General features: G+C 44.3%; 1 protein-coding gene across 2 annotated transcripts in view; it reads right to left on the bottom strand.

The window, feature by feature from the left end:
- Nucleotides 1–7,122: 7,122 nt before the first annotated feature.
- ETV6 (ETS variant transcription factor 6) overlaps nucleotides 7,123–10,569 on the bottom strand; it is a 252,415-nt gene continuing 248,968 nt past the window's right edge. For both annotated transcript variants that reach the window (XM_030214955.1, XM_030214957.1), the window contains one exon: nucleotides 7,123–8,085. In XM_030214955.1, coding sequence (XP_030070815.1) covers nucleotides 7,980–8,085 — 106 coding nt within the window. In that variant the 3' untranslated portion in view covers nucleotides 7,123–7,979. The remainder of the gene's footprint in view (nucleotides 8,086–10,569) is intronic.

The raw sequence follows: 10,569 nt of genomic DNA, 5'->3' as shown, positions 1-10,569 counted from the left end.
TGTGTTTTTAATGCCCCTGTATTGGTAGTTGGTGAGGCCCCACGTGGAGTATTGTGCTCAGTTTTGGAGGTTGCATCTTGCTAAGGGCATAAAACGACTTGGGGCTCCTTTTACAAAGCAGTGCTACCGATTAGCTTGTGCTGAATGCGAAGAAGCCCATGGGAACTGAATGGGCTTCTTCGCATTCAGCGCGCTGCTAATCGGAAACGCTGTTTTATAAAACGAGCCCTTGAAGCAAAAGCGACAAAAGATGTGAAGAGACTTGAAGACCTGAATATGTATACCCTAGAGCAGTGGTCCTCAACCTTTCTTCTGTTGTGACACACCTGACCGACACTAAAATTCACAGCTGAACAAAACACACCTAAATATTTCACTGTTTAACTGTAAGTTTAGTGTGAATTTGCCTATCCCATATCTGCAAGCTGTATGCAACACATTAGTCCCAGATTTCTCATTGATGTACAACAAAACAAATAGATATTCAAATTCTGGTGTCACCTCTGTAACAGCAACACAAAATCCCTCCACTGTCAGACAGTGTGAAGCAACACAAAAACCTGCAAAGGTGCTACAGAAACTACATAGCAAACTGAACCTATGGATAGAAGATCTGCAACTTTTCAGTTGGGGCTGGTGGGGGGTAGTGGGGAAGCAGAAATAGAGACCAATTATGGGGATTTCAAGAACCTGACTAGCTTTCAGGTACTAATGGTTATAAAGGAAACACAGGCTTGCTGTCTACACCAAATACAGTGCACTCCATTTAAGTGCACATCGGATAAGCGCATGCTCTGTTTAACTGCATGCTGTACTTCGGTCCCGTTTTTGGCGCCATCAATTTCTATGTGGCCAAACTTTGGTTTAGCGCATCACTGATAAGTGCAAGATTCGCTTATATGCATGGTTTAAGACCGCTTCTCTGCAGGAAAGACTCCGCATAAGCGTGCGCATGGAATATGGAAGCCGATTGGAGTGTGACAAAGGGGCGGTAAATTTGAAATCTCGTTGGTTAACTGCCACAAGCAGAATAAGCGAAAGAATGTTGTTAGAGTGTTCACTGGAGTCATCGTCGTCACGCAACTGCAAGACTTTAACACTGGCTGAACGAATAGAAGTTCTTAAAAAATTAGAAAACAAACAAAGTCAAGTATCTATTGCTAAAGAATATGGTGTCAATCCCAGTCAAATTTCACGTTATCTTGAAGCAGAAAGACTAGTTTCTGGAAGACTGGCAAAACAATACAAATCCACACCGGAAACAGAAATGGGCGGGAAAAGCTGAGGCGGTAGAAGATGCTCTTCTTCGGTGGTTTTCTCAAGTCAGGAGCAGACAGTTTCCTGTCAGTGGTCCACTGCTTATGGAGAAAGCTAATCAGCTAGCTGAAAGTCTTGGACTAACTGAATTCAAAGCCACTGTTGGATGGTTGGAAAGATGGAAGGAGAGGAACAACATAAAATTAGAAACAGCATGGTGAAAAACAAGACGCTGATGACTTTGGTGCTGAAAATTGGGTTGTTTCAGTTCTTCCTACCATCTTGAACGAGTTTGCACCTCGTGACATTTTCAATGCTGACGAAAACGGACTCTACTGGCGAGCGATTCCTGATGGAACAATTGCATTCAAACAAGCCAAAACTACAGGAAGTAAAACGTCGAAGGACCGACTGTCAATCCTCCTTTGCTGCAATATGGATGGGAGTGAGAAGTTGGAACCACTCATCATTGGAAAGAGCAAACAGCCCAGTTGCTTCAAGAATGTTAAGTGACTTCCTGTGTCATACGAGGCTAATGCAAATTCATGGATGACGGGAAATTTGGAAGAAGTGGCTAAAGAAGTTAGACACTAGAATGTGGGCACAAAAGAGTCAGATTTTGTTGCTTTGTGATAATTGTGCTGCACACAGTGATGATGTCAGGCTGTCTAACATCAAGGTGGTCTTCCTGCCACCAAACACTACCTCTTTGATCCAACCTATGGATCAGGGCATAATAGCCAATTTCAAACAACATTATCGGGCTCTTGTGCTACGTCGTCTGATGAGCGTTATGGATGACCAGACTGGCAAGGAAAAACGTGCTGTTGAACTGGCTCGTAATCTATCACTGTTGGATTCCCTACATATGCACAAAGAAGCCTGGAATCATGTTACACAGGCAACCATTGTGAACTGCTAAAAGCGGGCAAGCTTTGTTAGGGATGTGGAGAGGGACGAAACAGATGCAGCTGTTGCAAACGCGTCAGATGAACAGGCTATTGACATCCCAGCCAGTGTTACTGAAGAGGAGTTTCATCACTATGTAGCTGTTGATTACGATCTACAAACAGCTGACGACAGCACTGATGTCCTGATATGCGCCTACACGCAGGCAACGGCTGATGATGAAACAGATGATGAAATGAGCAGCGAGGCACATGCTGATGAAATTCAACAACCTCCTGTCACTTTTGCAAGAGCGCTGGAGAGTCTCAACACCGTGCGGGCCTATCTGGAGGCCACTGGATGTCAGTGCTATGACAGTTTTTACCATTTGGCAGACGTAGTCTATGGAACTCACAGACACAAGAGTGTACAGAGGACTATGACTGATTACTTCAAGTAAGCCTAACGTCAGTTAACGGAGACAGTATACTGTACGTATAATAAACAGTACTGTACATATGCTTATCAGATGTCAAGCTTCTTTTTTGGGTCACAACGGTTAAGTGCATGCTCCGGTTAACTGCATGTATTTCTTTGGTCCCAGACCCTTGCACTTAAGCGAATTGCACTGCATTTAGTGATCACCTCTTACCTCTTGGAGCCACACCAGTATGTCCTGACACACTGATTGAGAACTAGAGGAAAGGAGGGATAGGGGAGATATCATACAGGTGTTTAAATATTTGGAAGGTATTAATATAATAATAATAATAATACCAAACCTCTAGCCTTTCAGTTCAGAGCGGTTTACATAATAAGATTCTGGAAATTACAAAAAATTAAAAAAAAAAGACCCTTCCCTACAACACTATTCACTTAATAATCATAGCAATTTACAAAATGGAAACAGTATATCTTAATCTACAGCCATCTAATTAGCGCTGTGCCGAATTTAGTACATAAGCATCGACATGCTGGCACAGACCAAGGGTCCATCGAGCCCAGCACCCTGTCACCGACAGTGGCCAAAAGAACAAGCAATTTGTCCCGCCCATCCTAGAAATACTGTATTCCCTCGTCCATTCAAAAACATTCTATGGCTTTTTCCACCAGGAAGCCGTCCAACTCTTTTTTGAAGTCCGCTAAGTTAACTGCCTTAACCACCTTTTCCGGCAGCGAATTCCAGAGTTTAACTACATGTTGCGTGAAGAAAAATTTCCTTCGACTCATTTTATATGTACCACACTGTAGCTTCATCGCATGCCCCCTTGTCCTAGTATTTTTGGAAAGCGTAAACAGACGCTCCACATCAACCCGTTCCATTCCACTCATTATCTTATAGACCTCTATCATAGCTCCCCTCAGCTGCCTTTTCTCCAAGCTGAAGAGCCCCAGCCTCTTCAGCCTATCCTGATAGGGAATCCATCCCATCCCCTGTATCATCTTTGTCGCCCTTCTCTGCACCTTTTTCCAATTCCACTATGTCTTTTTTGAGGTGTGGCGACCAGAATTGAACACAATACTCGAGGTGCGGTCGCATCATGGAGCGATACAACGGCAGAATAATATCCTTATTTTTGTTTTCCATCCCTTTCCTAATGATACCCAACATTCTATTTGCTTTTCTAGCCTAGTCCTGTTCGTGCAGGACGTCAGGACAACTCACTCAGAACAGAATCCTTCCAGAGCAGCTGCAGCAATGCACCGGCCCGGAGACCAGCGCTGAAGAGGATTTCGGCTGCCGGGGGTTGGGGACCCCCGCCAGCACAGGTACCTGACGGCGGTGGGGGAGGGTTGGCGGCGGTGGGAAGGGGGGGTCGAAGGGGTTGGTGGCGGGGGGCAGGGCTAAATCTGGGGTGGCCATGCCCCCGTGGCCCCATGTAGCTACGCCCCTGGTCTAAACTACTGCAGGCCATTTTTCAGTGCACCTTAGTAAAAGGACCCCCCTATTTGTTCCTAACTTGAAACATACAAGCATATTTTTCAGAGACAAGGGAAGGGGTAGAACTAGGGGACATGAATTGAAGTTATAGAGTGGGAGATTTAGGAGTAATATCAAGAAATACTTTTCCACAGAAAGGGTGCTGGATGCCTGGACCAGTCTCCCAGGGGAGGAGGAAGAAACAAAAACAGTGATGGAATTCAAGAAGATGTGAGATAAACACAGTTGATCTCTATACAGCAGTGTTTCCCAAATCCGGTCCTGGAGTACCCCTTACCGGTCAGGTTTTCAGGATATCCACAATGAATATGCATGAAAGAGATTTGCATATAATAGAGGCACTGTATGCAAATCACGTTCATGCATATTCATTGTGGATATCTTGAAAACCTGACTGGCAAAGGTTACTCCAGGACTGGACTTGGGAAACACAACTATAAAGAAAGAAGATGGAAGCAAAGGAAAACTCAAATAACCTTAGCACGTTAAACGGGGAATAGAGGGATGTAACCTGCATGGACCAGTAGGTACAACTCTGGCAGCCTTGTTGGAAGGACCATATAGTATAGCTCTTTACCTGCCGTCATTTACTATGTTACAATACTACCCCCGCTGCAAACAAATCTATCTCATGTGTCTTTATTAGGGATACACTCAAAATTTGACCTGCTTGCAGCCCTGGAGGACTGGAAATCAATGCCACTTGTACTAGGAAAAGTGTAGATCCAGGTGCTTAAACATCGATTAGGGACCGAGAAGAAACTTGTTCACTGTGCTGCTGAGGTGAATAGAAATGACCAGAGTGGGTGGGGCAGTGGTGCAGCCAGATGGCCAATTCTGAGTGGACCTTAGATCAAAGTGGGTGGGCATGCAATTCTCTCTCCCCCCCACTCCCTGATGAATAAGTGCTACTGTGGGCATGACTGAGGCAGGACAGGTCTTTGGCTGGCAGGTCTTGGCATTAGACAGTTGCACCCATCCCCAATGGAATCTAATCTATACCCATTCATACCTGCTAAGATCCATTCCATTCCCATAATTAATCTCCTCCATCCCCACCAATACCCATACTTGCTCGCAGCCCTCTGTTTCCTCCCAACGCCAACAGCCTCTTGTAGTTTTTTGGATGGTATTCACTGTTCAACCAATGAGTGCTCCAAGCCTCAGTCATGGACATTCCAAGCCTCATTCTGGCACTCCAATTGCCTCACTCAGTGCATTCTGGAGTCACCAGAGATTTTGACTACACTCCCATGGGAATCCCATGGCAACTTCTTCCATCTCCGTGGGAATCCTGTGGCAACAACTTCCATACCTGCGGGAATCCCGCAGATTCAGCGGGATTCCCGCATTCCCCATTCCTGTGCAGCTCTCTGCTTGGCATCCCTGCCAGCTAGGAAAGCAGGGGGGGGGGGGGGTCCTGAGCTGAAAGTGAGGGGGGCCCAGGCCCCCATAGCATAGTCACGAAGGTGGGGAAAGGGTAGATTCACATTTCTCTGGATTGTCACGCAACAGTTAAGCAATCAAACAATGGGCTTGAAGAACCTCTGGTCTTCTTTCAGTCTAACTAATTCTGTGACCGGATAACATTGGCTTACAAATAAATACTAAGGGGTCAGTTTATCAGACAGCAGGCCATCCAGGAAGAGACTGTTACTGAAATTCAGTCTGAATCATTTAAGTGGACTCAAATGGAATGAACTGCTACACTAGGTGGATGTTACTTTTCTTTAGTCTTTGAATATCCTGTTTCTTTATTCTTGCCACAGATATTTGAATTTAATTTTTCAAAATATTCAGTGGTGAGACCACTAGCACTTTTGGTGGAGGGGAGGGGAGAGTTATCAACATGGGCTACTGTTAAGTCAGGTTATTTTAGCACAGAGTCCAACTTTATGCAAAAAGACCCTGTGGTAAATTAATTTTTTGTAGCGCTGGTGCTTACTCGGCGATAACCGGGCAGAGTCGCATGCTGCTCGGTTACCGCTGGGTTAGCGTGGGAGCCTTTACCGCCACCTCAGTGAGTGGTGGTAAGTGCTCTCCCCGAAATGGCCGCGCAGAACATGGTTCACTTACCTTACGGCCATTTCTTTTACCTGCTGTAGTAAAAGGAGGCCTCAGCGTGCATAAAAACACTCGCTAATGCTAGTGCAGGTCCCTTTTACCGCTGCTTGGTAAAAGGACCCCTTAGTGAGTCACAGTCCCTTTAAGTCAACAGAAATTGCTTCTGTCAAGGCATAGGAGATTTCGGACCTTGTCTGAACTTCATCTCTGGAACATGTTTTGAGCTATGCACTGTGGTTTCTTGGATGCAGGAGGTCTGGACTTGACCAAGCCCCTGAGCGAGGCAGCTTGCTTTATTCTTCATTGTACCAGTAGGGGTCCCTGTTCATTATCTCTTCACAGTGGTGAAAAGACTTTCTTATTCCTTAGCCCTGGAAATAGACTGAATAAAGCTCAAAAGGTACCATAGCAAACCAAAAGGAGAAATTCTGGAAATACTTAAATTAAATTTTAAGGAAAAAAAAAGCAGCAGCGGTGACTTTCCAAGAAAAAGTCAGATTTTATTTTCTCCTTGTGGTATTAGGCACTGTCTGAGCTGTGAGAGTTCATTTGCTTCATTGTTTTGTAAAGCTAATATCTTTTAGTGACACACAGAACATTTCCCAGTTATAAATCTTGCTTGTTGAAGAAGACTTTGCTAAATCTAATAATACCCATGTGGCTCCAGACCAGTGGTAAAATAAAATTTCACAAAATGATCAACAGAAACAATCTAAGGTCTTGCCAAATTTCTAGTGAGAGAAAAGCCGAGGCAGAAATCCGTGAAGGGCCGCTACTTCCTTAGCCAGTGGTGGGAGCTGGAATAGTTCTGACCCTCTGATCACTGACAATGAATAAAGAAATAATCAAGAGAGGAAACGAGAGAAAAAAACCCCCAAAAAACAAAAACGTGAAATAAGATGGAGATAGTGTCAGAGCTTGGAATCACTCCTTGCGCTACAGAAAACTACAATTAAGACAAAGAGGCAGAATCCTGTTGGTCTTGTGTTTATTTTTTAACTGCTTGTGTGTAAATCACTTTCTTCTTGTTTTCATCAGTGGCAGAAAAATTCTTGGGTGTCTGCGACTGTTCCTTAGGCCAACTCTGCAATGAAGAGATGGGAACATTTCTAGAAATCCATACGCTTCACATGACAAAAGATTCTGCTTCACTTCTTACGATGGGTTGATGGGAAGACTACGCCACGGAGATTGGAGTTTCTGTCCTGAAATCTGTAGGCTCTGCTCCACATATCCATTCTTACGGACAAGGTACACTAACAGATGCCACACTGATGAGTTTTTTTTTACTTGTGTCCCTGCTTTGAGCGTACATTACACAGACTTCACACACAGGCAGTAACTCCTTTAGTTTCAAGCCCTGAAGTTTACTGGACAGAATTTCATATGAATACTATATTGCTTTCCCATGCTTTGAATCTTACTTCCAAAATCATGTTGGTGATACCAGCAGCCTGGTCTTATTCTAGGTATTTGAAGCATGAAATGTTTCTATAGGAAAGACCTTCAAAAATTAACAAAAAAAAAATCGGGCATCTGGTATATGGAATAGGAAAATCAAACAATTTTTAGATATAAAAATTAAGGTACACGTGGAAAGAACGATCCCACATGAGGATCCGACATAGTGCTGCAAAAGTCCGAGTTGGGCAGGATCCACCAGCCAGCCTTGCTTCAGACAGTTTTTAAGGTGCTTCAGGTCTTGCAAGGCCTGTAGGGAAGCCCCAGCTCCTTGCTTTGCTTCTCCCGTGTCATCACACATTTGTCCATCCGCTGGCACCAAGACCCATGACGTCCCACAGAGCAGTGCTGAGGTGAAGACAGACACTCAACATTCGTCTTCTTGGTACAGCTGTTCATCCAGCTCCTGGGATTCAAGGTGTTCGAGGCGATCTGTCCGGCCACTCATGATCTCGTCAGGGGTTTTCATGAACCTGTGAACAAAAGGAACATCTTTTTGGTTACCATGCCACCATTACTGAAGTTTCCAACATCTGTACACAGTTACCTAACAACGTATGCTTTGTGTATTTATTTTAACCTGAAATACAGGTTAAAGGGCTGGGGAGAACCTAGTACTGACATAAATGTTGTTTTTAACCTGCATTTAGGAAACAGCTCAAGATGAAATTCTTAAAAATAAGCACAAGGAACTAGCAAGCAGCGCTGGAGCACTGTGCTATTAAGGATATGGACACTATATATGGCAGGAGTTTTCAGCAAGTGTGGGTGTCCTTCTGGACATCATTGATGCCTGTGGTGCGAAGTCGTTTGCTTAACTGTTGATGTGGAAGGACATTTTCGATATGACGTCGTCGTCTGACTTTGGAAGTTTTATACAACACATCCAAAATCCAAATAGAAAAGAAGGTCATTTAAAAAAAAAGAAAAATGGCTACCTTTTTTTTTTTTTTTCAAAAATACCATTTTGAACAAAGTTTTGTGCTTTGTACGTTTTGAATTTTGGAACGTTAAAAACCCCCCCCCAAAAAGTCCAGATGAAAAATGTAGAAAATCAAGCTATTGGGATGTAGGAGGGTCAGCAATTTTACTGGACTGGTCCCCTAGTCATCCTAGGAAAGCAATGGGGCACCCTAGGGGGCACTGCAGTGGACTTCAAATAAATTCTCCCAGGTATGCATCTCACCATTGCTCCCTTATCTTGTCTGCTGAGCACCCCAAAACTCACTACCCCCAACTGTACACCACTACAATAGCCCTTATGGGTGAAGGGGGCACCTACGTGTGGGTATAGTGGGTTTCCAGTGAGTTTTGGAGGGATCACAGTTTGCATCACAAGTGTAACAGGTAGGAGGAGGTATGGGCCTGGGTCTATCTGTCTACAGTGCACTTCACCCACCACTAGACTACTCCAGGGACCTACATGCTGCTCTAATGGACTTGAGTATAACAGCTGAGGCTGGCATAGAGACTGGTAAGTAATGTTTTTAATCATATTTTTGGAGGGTGCGAGGGGGGGTCAGGGACCACTGGATGAGTAATGTAAGGTCAATCCCTGATTCCCTCCAGTGGTCATCTGGTCATTTAGGACATTTTTTGTGTGCCGTATTCATTATAAAAACAATGTGGGCAGTGCATCGAGAGTTGGCGTCTTTTTTTCTGTTATCCACCTGGTATTTGGAAGCAGTGGACACGACACAGGATTACCACCCCTGATGCAGCTTTTGCGAAACAGGGACTCCCTGTTGGGTACTTTGGAGAATTATGGAGACTTCTGAGGTCCAGATATGTTGATGGAAGTGTTTTTCTATAGTAAAGATAAGTGGATTACGATTATATGAAATTGGACAAGAACTGTATTTCTTTTGGATTTCCTGTGAAATGTACTCATGCTTGCTGCACCGACAGTATTTTTGAGAGACTATTTTGAGCACTTTGTCCTAAGTGGAGTTTTTTTTTCCGCCATATGACGGTTAGCCAGGCCCATGCCTTACCTTAGAACTGCGGTCGGCTGAGTGGCTTTACTGAGGCTTTTTTCTCCACTTTTGGTTGTGAGTGCTTTAATGTGTTCTTCTGTCAGTGAGTAGGAAGAATGCCGTAACATATTTTCAATACAGTTTCAGAGGATGAATATTTATCCCAGAAATGTTATCACCTGTGGCCAGTGACCTACAACAGATGTATTGCTTCTAAATAGCTCTGTTTAACTGTCCTTGTAGGCACAACTGATTCTGAAAAGCAGGCATTATGTGCTGTTGCTCACTGTTTGATAGGCAAGAATGGCCAAAAGCTTATGTTGCTCCCAGGCTGTTCCTACTGGGTCCCCCAGGACACGCCTAGGTTATGCCTCTTCTTGACTGAGTAACACGTACCAGACAGCTTGAAAATGATTTCTCTGAACAAGTACGTTTGTATGCCAGGATTCAAATCCCGCTGCCACTCTCTGTATCTTCAGCAAGCCACTTAACCCTCCATTACCTCAGGTACAAACTTAGACTGTAAGCCCCATGGGAACAGGGAAATACCTAGTGTATCTGAATGTATCTCATCTTAAGCTAAAACTGAAAATGGCATGAGCTAAATAAATAAATGTGTATAGTGGAGTTGAGACACTGCTAGTGTATATTTATTTTGTTACATTTGTACCCCACGCTTTCCCACTCATGGCAGGCTCTATGCAGCGGGCAATGGAGGGTTGACTTACCCAGAGTCACAAGGAGCTGCCTGTGGCGGGAATCAAACGCAGTTCCTCAGTTCCCCAGGACCAAAGTCCACCACCCTAACCACTAGGCCACTCCTCCACTCAACATGTGATGCTGAGCTACAGCAAAAAAAAGAGAGGTAAGTGTGACAAGTCACATAATTTGGATGACTTGTGTAAGAGCAGTGGTGTAGCCCGACCCATCACTTTGGGGTGGGTCCACAGTTAGGATGAGTGGGCCTTCCAAAACTCCCTC

Source organism: Microcaecilia unicolor, chromosome 9 (assembly GCF_901765095.1).
Source record: "Microcaecilia unicolor chromosome 9, aMicUni1.1, whole genome shotgun sequence".
NCBI classification, from domain to species: domain Eukaryota; kingdom Metazoa; phylum Chordata; class Amphibia; order Gymnophiona; family Siphonopidae; genus Microcaecilia; species Microcaecilia unicolor.
Note: the sequence above shows the minus strand (reverse complement) of the source record. Positions and strands in the feature narration are given on the sequence as shown.